At 42.9% G+C, this 18,189-nt stretch overlaps 1 protein-coding gene across 2 annotated transcripts in view; it reads left to right on the forward strand.

Moving 5' to 3' along the window:
* map1aa (microtubule-associated protein 1Aa) overlaps positions 1-18,189 on the forward strand; it is a 62,013-nt gene that overhangs the window by 31,798 nt on the left and 12,026 nt on the right. For both annotated transcript variants that reach the window (XM_085461426.1, XM_085461433.1), the window contains 2 exons: positions 16,383-16,465; positions 17,983-18,123. In XM_085461426.1, coding sequence (XP_085317552.1) covers positions 16,383-16,465; positions 17,983-18,123 — 224 coding nt within the window. The remainder of the gene's footprint in view (positions 1-16,382; positions 16,466-17,982; positions 18,124-18,189) is intronic.

Raw genomic sequence — 18,189 nt, forward strand, 5'->3', positions numbered from 1 at the left:
TTCAAATTAAAACATGGCCAAAGTTAAAAAATGAGGATTTTTGTGATGATTATAATGTGATAATAGTTAGATAAACAGAAGAGATAACGATAGCTGGGGTTAATGTTAGGCTCGACTGTACCATCAGTGGTCCTGATGTGTTTGCTGATGAACCCATTGTGACTGTTGTGACATATACAGAAACCTAAGTTTGAGCACAATTTCCCTTTGAGCTCCACATGAGGGAACCTGTGACCACGAGGAGCATTAGGAGGTGGTCAGAGGAGGCCTTAGCGGAACTACAGGGCTGTTTCGAGGTGACCGACTGGGAAACACTCTGTGAGCCTCACACCGAGGACATCAATAGGCTTACTGAGTGTATCACAGACTACATAACTTTCTGCACCGACTCCATTGTTCCAGCTCAGACTGTTCATTGTTACCCAAATAACAAGCCGTGGGTGACTAAGGACATCAAAGCCCTCCTCAACGACAAGAAGAGGGCTTTCAGAGGGGGCAACAAAGAGGAGGTGAGGAAGATCCAGGTGTTACTAAAGGACAAGATCAGAGAGGCTAAGGATAATTACAGCAGGAAGCTGGAGTGGAAACTCCAGTAGAACAGCATGAGAGAGGTGTGGAGGGGCATGAAGACCATCACTGGATTCAGGCCAACCAACAGCAGGGCAGCTGAGGGAGGTGAGAACAGAGCTAACGAGTTGAATCTGTTTTTCAATAGATTCGACACCACAGTGTCTGCTCACACCCCCACAACCTCACCTGTGGTCAGCCTGGAATCCAGAGCCACACCACTGTGCCAGCCTCTTCTTCACATGGCGCTGTTGCCTCCTGTGAGATTTCTGAAACCCCCCCATCACTTTTGGTCAAGACTAGGTTCAGATGCAAATGAGGAGACTTCACTCAGGCAAGTCTGCTGGACCAGACGGAGTGAGTCCCCTCGTCCCCAAGGCCTGTGCCCCCCAGCTGTGTGGAGTCTTTCATAAACTGTTTATGCTGAGTCTGAGTCTGCAGAGGGTCCCGGTGATGTGGAAGACATCATGCCTCGTCCCTGTACCAAAGACGCCACGTTCCAGTGGCCCCCAGGATTACAGGCCCGTGGCACTGACCTCCCACATCATGAAGACCCTGGAAAGGCTCATCCTGGACCAGCTGCGACCCATAGTAAGACCACATCTGGATCCCCTTCAGTTCGCTTATCAGCCTCGTCTCGGAACTGAGGACGCCATCATCTACCTGCTCAATCGTGTCTACACCCATCTGGACCAGCCGACGAGCACTGTGAGGGTCATGTTTTTTGACTTTTCTAGTGCTTTCAATACCATCAGGCCGACCCTCCTGGGTGATAAGTTAGCAGCGATGCAGGTGGATGCTTCTCTGGTGTTCTGGATTGTTGATTACCTGACAGGAAGACCACAATATGTACGTCTCCCACAGTGTGTTTCTGACAAGGTAATCAGCAACACAGGGGCACCACAGGGGACTGTCCTCTCCCCCTTCCTCTTCACCCTCTACACCACAGACTTCAGCCACTGCACAGAGACCTGCCATCTTCAGAAGTTTTCTGATGACTCTGCGGTGGTTGGATGCATCAGCAGGGTTGATGAGACAGAGTACCGGGCTGTGGTCGACTCCTTTGTCACGTGGTGTGAACAGAATCATCTGCAGCTCAACGTGGCAAAGACCAAGGAACTGATCGTGGACTTCAGGAAGACCAGGAAACACTTGACCCCTGTTTCAATCCAGGGGGTCAGTGTTGACATTGTGGAGGACTATAAATACCTTGGAGTACACATGGACAATAAACTGGACCGGGCTACAAACACCACAGCACTTTACAGAAAGGGCCAGAGTCGTCTCTATTTTTTGAGGCGACTGAGGTCCTTCAACATCTACCAGAAAATTCTCGGGATTTTCTACGAGTCTGTAGTGGCCAGTGCAATCCTCTATGCTGTTGCATGCTGGGGGAGCAGGCTGAGGGTCGCAGATGCCAACAGACTCGATAAACTGATCCGTAAGGCCAGTAATGTTGTGGGGACGGAGCTGGACTCCCTCAAGGTGGTGTCGGAGAGGCGGATGTTGTCCAAGATAAAGACAATGTTGGATAACACCTCCCACCCACTCCATGACATGCTGGTCAGTCACAGGAGCGCGCTCAGTGAGAGACTGAGATTACCGAAAAGCACCACTGAACGACACAGGAAATCATTCCTGCCTGTGGCTCCCTGTACAACGCATCCACTTAACACACTGTTTACTGCAACAGCTACACCCTTTTTGCACGTTCTTCCTTTTTCAGACATTTATTAATAAGTGACTTTATGTATATATATGCCTGTATATAATAATAATAATAATAATAATGGATTGGATTTATATAGCGCTTTTCTAGGCACCCAAAGCGCTTTACAATATATATTGTGCTATTCTTAGTTAGTGTATTGTCTGTCTTTGTTAATGCTTGTTTAGCACTGTAACAAAAGAGAATTTCTCCTAGGGATCAATAAAGTATTCTGATTCTGATGTTAGAGATGTGAAATAGAAAAACACATAAGAAGCGAAGTGGCACTGTTAGCTCACATCAGAAAGGTCGTGGGTTTGAATCCGCCATCTGGCCGGGACGTATATGTTTGCTTGTTTTGTCCGTACACTCTGGCTTCCTCCACAGAACAAAGACATATACTCACCTCTATCCCAGCTGGGATCATTTCCAGCGCCCCCACAACCCTCAGTTAGATAATAGCACTTAATCCATTCAGATTTATTTAGCAAGCTCCTTGAGGGCACCGACCCACCGCAGGATTCTGTGCAGGACCCAGGTCGAGAGCAGAGTATATTGATATTGGCCTGTCCCACCTGTACCTTGATGCATTGCAGCCATTACACTGAAAGAAAAAAAGGAAATGCATAACAAGTTTGCCTTGGCACAGTGTGGAGGTACACCAGGCTACCAATTCACTGCGAGGTTCCAACTGTTCCCCCAAATTTGGGATAAACAGGTGACAGACTTCTCAGCTGTGTAATTCAGTCAGTTAGAGATGTTCAGCAGTCTCAGGAGCTTGGAAAGAAACAGATGACCTGGATGACTGAGAACATACACAGATGTTCAGCAGTGTTAATTAAATAAAAGACTGAAAAACAGTTTCCTTCACAGCTGCATGCTGAATGTGAGCAAACAAAGCTCTAAGAGGCTCACAGTGATTCAGCCAGGATTATTAAACTGTTCGAATGCCTGTGGTGAGTTCAATTAAAGACTTGAAATTCAGAAAGTGTTGCAGTTCAAATGTTTATAGATCTATTTTGGTAGATTTCATGTCAATAAAATACGTGCACGGTTGTGGATCTCTTGGAAATCAAAGAGCCTACATTCTCCCTTATTCATACTGAAAATGATATAAAACAAGAATAGAAATATGATCTTTCATTGTTCTTTCAGCACCAGTTGGCGAAAATGCGATGCTCATGATGCTCCTGCTTTGGTGCTTTTACACTCTGCTTGCTTGATCAGCAGCTGAGCAAATGCAGATTGTTCACAGGTTTGACATTATGTGAAAAGCTGGAGCACATGTGTTTACTGAGCAGACATGACACTAGCTGTTAGTTTGCTCCTGACTACGACTTGAACATGTCGATGGATTATCTCTGACCCTCCGTGCATCCTTATAACATTAAGGCATGTCATTTTCTCCTCGAGTGCTGCCCCCCACCCTCACTAACCTTCCCTTTCCAGCAGGGAAAGGACCCATTAATAGCCAGTGTCAGCTCCTTCACGTTTTCAAGGTTGAGGAGCATCTTTTGTGCTAAATATAGATTCTCGTGGCCGAACCGCCTACATGGTTATTATACTGCTGATGCTCTGTCACTGGCTTTTACCTCCTATACTGTGTAATGCTGCTTGCATGCTAGCGTGCAATGCGAGCCTCCCCTCCCTCTCACAGAAATGCTGCAATGCGTCTCCCTCAGCCAAGACTGGGTCAGTGTAACTCAGCAGCAGGAGCCAGTGAAGCGTGCCCATAGCAACAGTAAGACTTGTGGCTGTGGATTTTTTTTTTGGCAATATTGTTGTGATTGTACATGAGAAAGATGTAGGATTGAACCCCCACCCCTCTGTCATCAGGGCTTTAGTTAGTGGCAGTGAAGAAAAAACCCAGTGTGGAAAACAGAGGGCGGAGCTGAGGATGTTAAGGATTGTTGCTGCAAATGTTGAAAGCAGGACATTATATTATCACCAGCACTTTGCTCCATTCTGACACATTACACTCAGTTTTGTCGCAGTGTTTGATGCAGATGTAATGTAATAATAAGTGTTTCAGTTCGGTCGTCACCCCGACCATAGTTCAGGGGGCGACTGTGGTTCAGGGGGTTGGGAAGCTTATCTTGTAACCGGAAGGTTGCCGGTTCGATCGAGCTCTGTCTGTCCTGGTCGTTGTGTCCTTGGGCAAGACACTTCACCTACTGGTGTTGGCCAGAGGGGCCGATGGCGCGATATGGCAGCCTCGCTTCTGTCAGTCTGCCCCAGGGCAGCTGTGGCTACAACTGTAGCTGCCTCCACCAGTGTGTGAATGTGAGAGTGAATGAATAGTGGAATTGTAAAGCGCTTTGAGGGTCTCGAAAAGCGCTATATAAATGCAATCCATTATTATTATTATTTCATCTCTTCATCTTCAAACCTTTAGCCTGTTGATGGGACACAACAGATAAACAGTACCCACTCATATCACCGAATGCCATTTTATTTGCAGATATTAGTAAAGAAGGTTGATATTGACTCTATATTCATGCAGTGCTTTGATGTATGAGCCTGTATGTTCCCAACCAATTACATTTCCAGCAGTCTCAGCTGATATACATGTAGCTGTGTTAGAAAATGCTAACTTGCTAACACGATAACATGTCCTAGCATGACAGCATGTTAGCATATCTGGGTTTTGGAACAAACTCTGAAAAAAGCCTTCTGCTACTCTCAGCTGTACACTGACTTCATTTACAGAACTACAAACTGTTCTCTAACTTTCACTCTTTTTACTTGTTTTGTGTTTAAATATTCTTTTTGATATGTGTGTAAATGCTCTGATGTCGATAGTGAGATTTCAGAAGTAAAAATCCCACCCATATTCTCCACAGAGACTTTGATTATGAGCTACAGTATAATGATGTAACTGTCCAGCGTTTCTTTGGGCTATGACTTTCTACCGTCATGTCCTTGGTTTAACAAAAAAAAAAAAATTATTAGCAGTTTCATGGAAAAGAACTAGTCTACTGACAAAAACTGAAACAGCAATATCTGTGACTGCATGGTGGAGGCTGCTGTAACCACAGATGTGTTTAAACCCATGACTGTGAGGTTACATGCAGAGCGTGAAGCTTCAGAAACCACAAGTCTACGTGGGCCGGGTCCTCAGAAGGTCGGGTAGGCCGGACGTAAACGGCTGTGAAATTGGATGGTCTAGCCTTCAGATTAGAATCACCGCTGTCTCGGTGGAGTTTAATAAACTCAGCCGTCTGCTCCTTGCTATCTAAAATATAACAGGACACTGGCGTAAATTCTCGACCATCTCACACTTCTGTTTAATCAGTTTTCTGTTTAACGTTTATTCAGCTGTATGAAAACCACCCAGGGGATTAGATAAAATAAAACTTTATTAATCTAATCTAATAACTTTAATCTGAGCCAAACCGAACAAATAAAACACTGAAAAAAGCTGAAAACAGCTGAAACAATAACATTTTTAGGTTATCTAAGTGACTTATTACATTTAACCTGAGTAGTGAAAGTCCGCGGTGATCTGAAAATGATGTGCTGGGAGTTTGCTGTTCTCGGCAGCTCGAATGACCCTCGAGCTCCCGGCTAGCTATCGAGCTGGTGGGTAACGGACGTTGGAGCACTTTTGCAAATATGTGATATCTTGATAAACCAAACAGATATTTGAAGTTTACACAGCTACATTCTCGCCTGAAAAGTTTATTTTGTGACCCAGAAAGAGTAATAAGAGTAATATTAAAACTGAGTAGCGGCCGCCATTGTTGGAAACTGGAAATCGGCTGGGCCGCGCTATGAATTCTTGGATAAGATAAGATAAGATAACCTTTATTAGTCCCACACGTGGGAAATTTGTTTTGTCACAGCAGGAAGTGGACAGTGCAAAAGTTATGAGGCAAAAATTAGAATACAATAAGAATAAATACAGTACACAACTGTACAGAATAGAATAAAATAAAATACTATATACAGTAGAATAAAATAAAATAAATATACAATAAGATAAAAATAGAATACAAATACAAATACTATATACAACTGAGTAAAAATACAACGATGATATGATAGGATATGAACAGCCTTCGTCATGTCGCTGTGACGCAATTGGTCAGGAGGATGCAGCCCGTGAATTTGGACACCCCCTATAACTCGGCTCTTCTTTACACAACAAATCTGTTCATGGTGACGATTCACCTCATAGCTGGTTATCCTTGTTGGAGGATTGTCTGGAATGTCAGTGGAGAAAATGAATCTGAGCTCTGGAAGCAGAACGCTTAAAAAAGCTCTGATGTGACTTGTATAGTTTATGTAAAGCACTTTGAACCTCATTGTCATTGAAATGCTCTTAAATTCCTTGAAGATGGCGGCTTGAAGTAAAGTTGTACCAGAGAGTGCTAGCACGCCAGTTCGCTGATTTTACACTGATAACCCACAATTAAAGCTACAACACGGATATTAACTATTTGTAAGTCTGGGATGTGCATCAGCAACTACCTTTTGAAACAGTCCGACAACATGCCGCAAAGGAAAGCTGTAGTGTCTGACACCACGGAGGGCCCCAACCTACAGAGCAGAGAAGCTAATGAGAGGACTAGCATGGGAGCCGACGCGCTGTTGGATATTAGATCCGAACCAGCGGTCCGCGAGGTGATCCGGGAAGTAACTGTGAACCTCACTAAAGTTATTGAAGATAAACTTGGACGGTCTCTGCTTTTACAAGCACAAGGAAAGCAGCTGGAGGACCACGAGACACGGATAAAGGAAGCGGAGGCCCGGATCTCAGTTTTGGAGGATGCCACCAACCCGGCGCTGGATAAGCTCCAGTCACTGGAGAAACGGGTAAAGGAGCTAGCGGAGCACGCTGATGATTTGGAAAATAGAGGGAGGAGGAAAAATATTCGTATTATTGGTCTCCCGGAGGGCGCAGAAGTTAGCGACCCTATCAGTTTTTTTTTTTGAGTGCTGGCTGCCTGAGCTTCTCAATATCAAAACAAAAGCAGGTCGAGTTAAAGTGGAAAGAGCGCAGCGCACAGCAGCGCAGCACACAGCAGCGCAAGCCCCGTCCTCTGGACAGAGAGCATGTCCTGCACTGGTGAGACTGCACAACTATCAAGACAAACAGCGGATTATGAACGCAGCATGGGCGATGAGCAGGGACAACCAGCCCTTGAAGCACGGGAATGCCACAGTGATGATTTTCCAGGATTACTCAAAAAATAAATGGCTGGGCCAGCGTTGCACATCGCAAATTAGCTCGCATAGACACATTAGTTGTGCCTCTTCTTAATGACGGTATCTTAGCTAACAACCCCAACTACCAGATTCAACTTGTAATTGGCTAAAAAAAACTTAGCTTACTGGTGAGAGGGACGTTGCTTGCTGGCAGTTTTTTCAAGCAATGCTGAAATTTCCACATTCCAACACTTCAAATGCTTCAGCAGCTGTCGGCTCAGCGCAGCATCAGCACCGTGGAAATACACGGATACATCTGTAGACTAGAGACAGAATTCACAATGTGTTTTCGGGACTTTCAGGTGTATGGACCAATGTTTTCTTTTCTCATTGAACCAGAAAGCTTTAATGAGCAGCTGGATTTGTCTCGCATTAACTGGCTGAGTTAATGCCAGTTAATGCAACATCAAAATGCAGCTGATTGAACTGAAAAGCTCGACTCTGTGGGGGTCAAAGTTTGCGAAAGCAGCTGGAATCCACAGCTGTGCGTGTTCATGGAGCTGCATGTTCACCTGCTGGACATCACTACCTGACAAGTTTAACTGTCTTCAGAACATTGCAGAGGCCTTATTGACAGTTTTTGGCTCTACATATCTGTGTGAGCAGATTTTCTCTCACATGAGTCCTCAGGTAGCCGTCTGAATGCTGGACACTCGGAGACCTGTGTCTCTGAGTGGGAGACCAGAGATCACATTAACATGTGTATCTCTGTATTAACAAACATGCCATATTGGCTCAGTTTATTTTTCTTATCATTGTTTTGAGGAGACCATAGATAGCATTTGTCTTTTTATTTTTTTGTTTCAAAATAGCTGATAACTATTCGCTGATAGCTGCCAACATCTGCAAACAAATATAATCTATAAAGTTGTTCTATATAGTGTGTAACTGTTAATATAGTGTGTTATTAAATTTATTGCTACTGCAGTCATATGGCACATTGACTTCTGAGGAAATTTTAGATGGCACTCATCATCAGAAAAGTTGCCGACCCCTGGTATACAGTGGGGCAAAAAAGTATTTAGTCAGCCACCGATTGTGCAAGTTCCCCCACCTAAAATGATGACAGAGGTCAGTAATTTGCACCAGAGGTACACTTCAACTGTGAGAGACAGAATGTGAAAAAAAAATCCATGAATTCACATGGTAGGATTTGTAAAGAATTTATTCGTAAATCAGGGTGGAAAATAAGTATTTGGTCAATAACAAAAATACAACTCAATACTTTGTAACATAACCTTTGTTGGCAATAACAGAGGTCAAACGTTTACTATAGGTCTTTACCAGGTTTGCACACACAGTAGCTGGTATTTTGGCCCATTCCTCCATGCAGATCTTCTCGAGAGCAGTGATGTTTTGGGGCTGTCGCCGAGCAACACGGACTTTCAACTCCTGCCACAGATTTTCTATGGGGTTGAGGTCTGGAGACTGGCTAGGCCACTCCAGGACTTTCAAATGCTTCTTACGGAGCCACTCCTTTGTTGCCCGGGCGGTGTGTTTTGGATCATTGTCATGTTGGAAGACCCAGCCTCGTTTCATCTTCAAAGTTCTCACTGATGGAAGGAGGTTTTGGCTCAAAATCTCACGATACATGGCCCCATTCATTCTGTCCTTAACACGGATCAGTCGTCCTGTCCCCTTGGCAGAAAAACAGCCCCATAGCATGATGTTTCCACCCCCATGCTTCACAGTAGGTATGGTGTTCTTGGGATGCAACTCAGTATTCTTCGTCCTCCAAACACGACGAGTTGAGTTTATACCAAAAAGTTCTACTTTGGTTTCATCTGACCACATGACATTCTCCCAATCCTCTGCTGTATCATCCATGTGCTCTCTGGCAAACTTCAGACGGGCCTGGACATGCACTGGCTTCAGCAGCGGAACACGTCTGGCACTGCGGGATTTGATTCCCTGCCGTTGTAGTGTGTTACTGATGGTGACCTTTGTTACTTTGGTCCCAGCTCTCTGCAGGTCATTCACCATGTCCCCCCGTGTGGTTCTGGGATCTTTGCTCACCGTTCTCATGATCATTTTGACCCCACGGGATGAGATCTTGCGTGGAGCCCCAGATCGAGGGAGATTATCAGTGGTCTTGTATGTCTTCCATTTTCTGATGATTGCTCCCACAGTTGATTTTTTCACACCAAGCTGCTTGCCTATTGTAGATTCACTCTTCCCAGTCTGGTGCAGGTCTACAATACTTTTCCTGGTGTCCTTCGAAAGCTCTTTGGTCTTGGCCATGGCGGAGTTTGGAGTCTGACTGTTTGAGGCTGTGGACAGGTGTCTTTTATACAGATGATGAGTTCAAACAGGTGCCATTCATACAGGTAACGAGTGGGGGACAGAAAAGCGTCTTACAGAAGACGTTACAGGTCTGTGAGAGCCAGAGATTTTCCATGTTTGAGGTGACCAAATACTTATTTTCCACCCTAATTTACGAATAAATTCTTTACAAATCCTACCATGTGGATTCATGGATTTTTTTTCACATTCTGTCTCTCACAGTTGAAGTGTACCTCTGGTGCAAATTACTGACCTCTGTCATCATTTTAAGTGGGGGAACTTGCACAATCGGTGGCTGACTAAATACTTTTTTGCCCCACTGTAAGGGATACCGATAGTGAAATGTGTTTTATACGGAGAAGAAATTGCCATTATGAATATTTACTGTCCCCCTGGTCACCCAGGAGACTTTTTGATTACAGCCTTCACAAAATTTGTGGACTTAAATGTTAGAGACTCATTCATTGGAGGGGACTTTAACTGTCATTTAAACCCAATTTTGGATAAATCTCCTCAGGGTAAACTGTCTCTCTCACCTCAAGCCAAGACCCTCGTTACCTTATGTAGGGAACTGGATTATGTTGAGGTGTGGAGAGCACAGCATTCAGCAAATAAGGAATTTACCCTTTTCTCTAAAGTACATACTTGTTATACAAGAATTACTACTTCTTCGTCCCAAACCTTATTTTACCATCAGATCTAGCTTGATTGGTAACATAGTCATAGACCATGCGGCAGTTTTCATTCATCCGGTCGTTAAGTGATGACGTGACGAATCCTACTTCCGAGCCTAAAGTAGTCTGCATTTCATATGGCTTTTGTGTTGTTAACATGTTTAATGTTATGTATTTTCTTCTATTTAATCTCAAAAAGCTCCTAAAACAGTCAGTGATCACTGTTGACCTCCCTCGGCTTTTATTACCGCTAATCATTTATTTAAGCTCAGTTTTTAAAACCTTAGGATGTAACTACAGCCCAGCCCATGCAGCAGTATATGAATGACTAACCTCGTATTATGGATGGATTATCTCAGTTGTTCTCCTGGCTGAAGTTTGGTCCTTTTACAGCATCCTGCCATGCGATTACATTTGTTCCTGACCACCGAGAACACTCACGTTAACTTTTATCGAGTGGGAAAAAAGTTAGCTTGTTTATATTATGCTAACATAGCTGTGTCGCTAGCGGTCACGTAGCACATCATTATATACCAGCTAGCCAAAGTTCAGTAACCCTACAAACATCACTGCTGTTTAGTTTTCTGTCTTCATTTATGTTGGAAGTGATAACAGAGCTGTACGTTTAAATTTTTTTCCAAAACCCCGCAGTCAGGACATGCTATATTGTATTTAGATAGAAGCTAGCGATAACATGCAAATTTTGCAGAAAAAAAGTAACGCAGCCTCAGCTGCAAAAGAAAGGGAGCATGCATGGCAAAACATAGCCGACAGAGTCAATGCGTGAGTGTTAATTTAAACACTGATCTAGGGATTTCCACCCATTTAACACGTTATTTTTTTTTTTTTTACTCTTTATTTTGTACTTTTTCCTTTGTATTACATACGGACAAGACAATAATAAATAATAACACAACAACAAACACACAAAAAAAAAAAAAAAAAAAAAAAAAAAAAAAAAAAAACCACGAGAGGTCCCGCCCTATAAGGCTGACTGAGACTTATAAATTATCCATTTTGTCCACTGTTTTCGGTGTTTGTCAGATTTCAGTCTCAGAGTGTAAGTCATTTTTTCCATTGTATATATGTCCTCGATTACGTCCATCCAGTCTTCCAGTTTTAAAGGATCGCTTTTCAGCCAATTCTTTGTTATCACCTTTTTGCTTGACAACAACATAATCTTAACACGTTATTTTATTATATTTTATTTCATTTTTTATTTCATACATTTTATTTTGTGATGTGATGTGAGCGCAGGTGCAACCCAACAGGCCCCAAACGTTCCTGGCAGCAAGTAAAAATGAAATATAAAAATATAGTCCAAACAGGTAAGGTGTAATTGTATTATGAGCCATAGTGCTTGGTCTGTTTGTCCGATGTAAATCAATTGCAGTTAGAGGCTACATTAATTTCCCCTCTGTAAGCACTTATTGAAATTATCTGAGCACATTACAAGTACATATTTGCTTACTCTGTATGCTCAAATGCGACCCGTTATAGCCACTAGAAAAAAAGCGGAGGCCCGAAAAACAGGTGGGGGTCCTCCACATTTGGCTTCCACATTTGTGATAATGTTGGCAGCATCACATATGATCTTCACAGTGCAGAGAACACAAATTAGCATCCATTACGATAATGAAATAATTTGTTAGTTTGAAATGCTACAGGGAGCTATGTACCTGTACATTAATGCTGTGGAAAGACTTCCTGTTCACATAGTCTCCTTCATTTACTGAAGGAGCAATGATTGGAATGTGAGTGCCATCTATACAGCCAATCACGCCTGGGAACCGTGAGAATAAATGTAAAATTTAAGTAGTAGTTCAAATATCACCACATCATGAATTAAGTTTCGTTCATCCTGATACCTGCAATTTTGTGGAATCCCTCTTTGATAAATCGTGTGGGTCTATGACCGGGGAACACCACAAACGAGTACAGGAGACGTTTCAGTGCAACTGTAACATTCCTGACTGCCCGACAGATGGTAGCCTTGGAAACGTGCTCAGCGTCACCAATATTATACAGAAAGCTCCCGTTTGCAAAAAACCGAAGTGCAATACAAATAATATGTACAGAACTGAGAGAATGTCCGCGATGTGTCACATGAGCAATATTAGGCCTGAGGATGTTATTCAAATAAATGATAGATTGTGCTGAAAAACGGTAACGTTCACACAGGAAATCATCAGGAAATGATAAAATGCGCTCTAATCACTCTCTCCCGGCGGAGAGCTCTGTGGAGAATTTGGGCTTCAACATCTACTGGCTCTTCAAGGAAGGAGCACGCCATGTCTGACACTTCCTACAGTCAGGTTTCCGACAAAGAGGCGGAGAAAGTCAGGGTTAGTTGAAGTAAACCTGCTAGGGGGCAGGTTAGCTTCACGGAGTGTGTCGTCATAGTAACTCACTCGGAATTAATCTAAACTTGCTTTGTGAAACCGAAAACCCAGAGTTTTCGTTAACTCAGGGTATACTTACTCAGAGTTTGCACTAAACTGGCTTCCTGAAATAGGGCCCTGGTGTGGTGATTTCCCTTGATGCCGAGAAAGCATTTGACTGTGTCGAATGGTCTTACCTGACTTTTTACACTACACCAATTCGGTTTCAGTGGAAACTTTATAAAACTGGATTAAGTTACTTTATAACAATTCCTGCTCTGCAGTTCTCACAAACAGGTTTCGGTCCTCCAACTTCCAGATACTGAAGGGAACCAGACAAGGCTGTCCCCGCTCCCCTTTGCTCTTTGCCTTAGAGCCACTGGCAGAGGCAGTACGAGCTCAGGCAGACATACATGGTCTATCCATAGGACAAAGACAGCACAAGATACGCTGATGATGTACTTGTTGTGTTGACTCGGCTGGAATCATCAATCCCCTCTCTGGTTGAAACTATTAATAAGTTTAGTGAAATCTCAGGCTATAAAATTAATTATAAAATTAATATAAAACGATAAAATTAAGCAATGCCATTGGGCAGTCTGAAACAAAAACCGGGCCCCGTCTTCATTTCCCTTCACTTGGTCCCCACAGGACTTTACGTATCTGGGAATTAGGGTCACACCCGCCTTCGACCAGATGTATAAAAGTAACTTTACAATAGGGGGGTAAAGTCCTGGCTCGGTCGTATCGCTCTTCTGAAAATGAACATTATACCCAGGCTACTTTACCCAATACAGATGGTGCCGACCCTCTTCCCACACAAAACTATCCAAACTCTAAATGGCTGGTTTAGCTCTTTTGTTTGGGCAGGGAGGAAACCTCGTCTTAAAATATCCACGTTATGTCTTCCATCCTCAAAGGGGGGCTTTGATTTCCCAGATATAAGGAAGTATCAGCTGAGCACCCATATGCGTATAGCTGCCGATTGGGTACAACAGCCTTCTCCTGTCTGGTTGGATATTGAGAGCTCTATGTCCAGCTTCCCTTTGAAAAATTTGCTTTTTGTGGGAAAACTCAAGACCTTAAGGATGTTCTGTAGCAACTTACTTACATTATCTACTGTTAGAGCTTGGCGAATGGTTCAAAAACTAGAAGGAAGGTCTCACCTAACATCTCTTTTCACTCCGTTATCCGATTATCCTCTCTTTTTGCCTGGAACCACCGACCCCGGCTTTTGGAACTGGGCTGCGAATGGTATTTCTACCTTTTCTGACTGAATGGACGGGTCTAACTTTTATGTCCTTTGACCAGCTAATCGATAAATACAACATTCATAGGACTTATTTACAAGTGAGGGACCACATCCAAAGGGCTACAACAATACTTACTAATCAAACCGTCTCTAACTGTGAAAAGCAGATATTTCAGCCAAATCTTAGAACCTCTATAAAAATTTGTTATGGCCTGTTAACAGAATTTGGGGTCATGGACACAACTTATTTGGGAAAAGGAATTACATATAGAGATTAGTGACGAGGTATGGGACGAAGTCTGGGAGAATGCTAAATCTCTGAGCGTCTGTAATAAAGTAAAGGCAATCCAAATTAAAATTTTACACAGTGCTCGCATTTCACCTTCTCAACGCCATAAATACAATTCAGACCTTTCTCCGCTATGCCCTAAATAGGGATGGGTATCGTTTAGGTTTTATCCGATACCGGTGCCAAACCGGTACTTTTGAAACGGTGCCAGTGCTTAAACCGGTGCTTAAAGAATGGAGAACACAAAATTGGTCCAAAAACCTCTCATGTTCAGCTGGGTTTTTTTGTAAAAAGATAACAATGTTAGCCTTTTCTGCAGCTATAGGGGATTTATGGCATCACTCTTGGCTGGAAGCAGTGCTTAAACAATGGAAAAAACAAACTTTGTCCAAAAACCTCTCATGTTTAACTGTTTTCCACTTTTTCTTTGGTCATTTTAGCCTTTTTGGCCAGGGTGAAGGGAGTATCTGCCATCAAACAAGAAGACAGCCGCATGTAGCTATGATGATGTTTGCTAGTTCACCTTACATGCATTAATGTAATAACGTGGTTAGCCTACTCAACGTAAATTACACGAACAACATTAAGCTACTCACGCAGAGAAGAACGGCTGCTGCTGCCGTCATCATTTCTGCTACACTGGCAGGGCTAGGGGCCAGGACTCTCCTCTTCGTGTTTTTGGGGGATGTTGCTAACTCCGGGTCCGATAACAGGCAACCCACCCACAGTAGATGTGCTCGGTGTGAGGTCTCGCAGCAAGCTATCAAATACGGCGCATTTCTCGGCTTTTAAAAAAACGCTATGCGTCGCCAGGTGTTTCATCGGATTTGAGGTGTTACCTCCTTTGACAGTATCACAGTATCAGCTTAAAGCACTTGTTGCAGGCTGCTGAGTTTGCATATTTTGCTGTGAAGTACAGCCAGACTTTTGACCGCTTTGCCTTGGTCATTTTTAATCTGTAGCTCTGCTCTAAAAGAACGTACGTACCTGGCCCCGCCTACTATCCTCGGAAACGTAAAATGATTGGCTAGAATCTAAAGTGTATCACAGCTCAGGAAAAAAAAGCACCGAAATAAAGCACTGAAATGTGCGCTGCTTTTCGGTCTGGTTACTACCGTTTATGTCAGAACCGGTGCCATCATGGCACCGGATACCGGTACCCATCCCTAGCCCTAAATGTAAAATAGAGGTGGGCAACCTCACGCACTGTCTATGGTCCTGCCGGAAAATACAACAATTTTGGTTTGTCATAAAGTGTGAACTGGATAAGATCTTCACCACTGACACTGAATGCAACCCATTGTGTATGCTACTTTGAGTGGCAAACGACACAATCAGGGGGAAGTTTGGAAAGCAGCTCTACGCACTGTTTACATTCTGTGCAAGGAAATGTGTCCTTTTGAACTGGATCACGGATACGGCCCCATCTAAGAGTCAGTGGCACCGGACGGTACTGGAATATATGTCACTAGATTTCTTAATATGCAAGTTACATAGTAGGGACAAAAAGTTTAATAAAATATGGGACCCATTTATGGCGTATGCCGGTTTGGATATTTCTGCTATTTTCTCACAGGCCCTGGTATAATGCAAGCATGTCACTGCTATTTTACATATGTGTATTGTTAATTGTATCTCATAATCAAAGTGTCTGGATTTTCCATTTATTTATTTGTATTCTTGAGCCGGGTTGTTTGTTTTATTTTGTTTTGCCTATTTTGTTTTGTCCTGTTATGTTGGTTTTGTTTTGTTTAATGATGGTGTCAGTATAAAGTTTAAAACTCAATAAATACATGGAAATGCTCTTAAATATTAACTTGCATTGCCATGCTTATCATCCAGAGTTACGGATGCTCTACAGTCCTAATATTTACTTGACAGAGGTACATGTGAGACTCTGCATTTGTACTGTACCAGAAATTCTAATCTGTTTGGCTTTAATCAGCTGATGGTTTGCTTCTTGTTCCTGCCTGGTCATCAGAAGACCTTTTAAGTTTTTATGTATCTGTTCCTGCAGGCCAGAGAATTCTCCAGTATCAGAGTGATGTCCTCCAGACAGTTGTGTTGGTGAACCCATCAGAGGAAACTGCTGTTTCAGAGGTGAGTCACATTCAGAGAGCATACAGGAAACGAGTGCGTGGCGATGATCAAAGTGTTTGGTTCCTATTTGGAAAAGTTTTTTCATTTAAGTCACACTGAGGAGTTCTGGGCCAAAGTGTTCAATGTGATCTGAACTCAGTTTGTCTTATGAAGACCGTAGCAATACCTGCTGTTCACCAGGGATCCCAGAGTTGGAGGTCCATGCCTGTCCCAGGCTTCTCTGATTAGCATCAGTACACTTTGTCAGCTGAAGGACCACAGTGTGAGTCACAGACAGTGTGTTCATGTTATCTGTCTTTGACTGCAGATAACAACTTTCATACTAGTTTTGTTTACACAGGTCGACCTCATAGCTTTAATTAGTCACTATAAACATTTAATTAGTCCTTCACGAGTAACTTGCATCTGTAGATCAATGTGGAACTACTGCCAAGTCTACATCTACAGGACTGAAACAGCTGGTCCCTCAAGCTGCCCAAGAAACTCACAGTTTTGTGTGTTTATTCTCCTTTTAATCATTTTCCTTAGGCCTCTGGAATCTCAGCTTCTCAGCTACTTATGACTAAATCGAGACTTTAAATGTGCCTAAAATGGGTCCTGTTTGTCGCAGAAATAGAAAATACTTTTTCAAACATTCTATTTTGGGTGTTAAGTGACAGGCGCTCATTTTTAAACTGCTATATTTAGATTTGTAAAAAGGAGCAGGAGTTTTTGCAGCCTGACTGACCTTTTTTTCTTAAACTCATTTTGTTAGAGCAGCTATTTTGATTGGACATATTTAGCGTTCCATTCATCACACAGAGGACAAACTGCAGCTATTTTACTCATTTCCAGCTCCATGTAGGCTACTCTGTTCTACATTTAAGCAGCTTTGTATGATGACTTGTTAGCTCCATAGACAAAAAGGAATAATATTGAATATATTTTATATCAATTATTCACAAAAAGAAAAATATCCATTTATTAAGAAAATAAAGAACATTTAATTACTTTGTAATCGTCCTGCCTGAATTGCTTAACAAACATCTGTAAAGCATTTTTCTTTCCTTTGCTTATCAGCAGCAGTTGGCCCTGGTAGTCCAGGAGCACAGCAGTCATCTGGCTATCCGTTACTTATGAAAGAAAAAGAAAACAAGGAGCCTTTTGTGCACAAGTAGATTGTGTTTCTGGTACAGGCTAGGCCGTGACACACCCTTTCAGTTCATCCTAAAGGTGCCGTTTTAGGTCCTGTCCCTTTAAGGCTAGCTTTCCTTTCCCCCCCCCCCGTGTCTGATTAGCTGCTTTTCACACACAGAAAGTTGGAATTGCAGGTACATGTGGGATAAAATGATCCTATAAGTGTTTGGATGTCTGCAGCTTTGAATCAGTCCATCACATGTTTGGGTACTGAAAGATTTTTCATCATCCTTATGTGCTGCCATTTGACTATTTTGTTTGTATTTCTGGTAGATTATTGATGATATAGTATTCTAAATATATCAGTTGTTGTTACAGTCGTATTACTATCCTCTGCCTAGACTCGCTCACTGATCACCGACTCTGCTGCAAATAAGTTGCTGATCCTGAGCGGCCAGAGCTCTGAGCAAGGTGGTGACATCCAACTGCAAAGTGGAGCCTTCACCTGGCAACATTTCTCCGACATCATCTCCAACCCTGAAGTAAGCTGCACGTGCGTTCACTCTAAATACTTTGTTTCAGTGTATGCGTGTATAGATCAATGTGGA

This window comes from Copadichromis virginalis, linkage group LG1 (genome assembly GCF_057382275.1).
Source record: "Copadichromis virginalis isolate Kocher_CV1m ecotype Utaka linkage group LG1, C_Virginalis_male_GT1.1, whole genome shotgun sequence".
NCBI lineage: Eukaryota > Metazoa > Chordata > Actinopteri > Cichliformes > Cichlidae > Copadichromis > Copadichromis virginalis.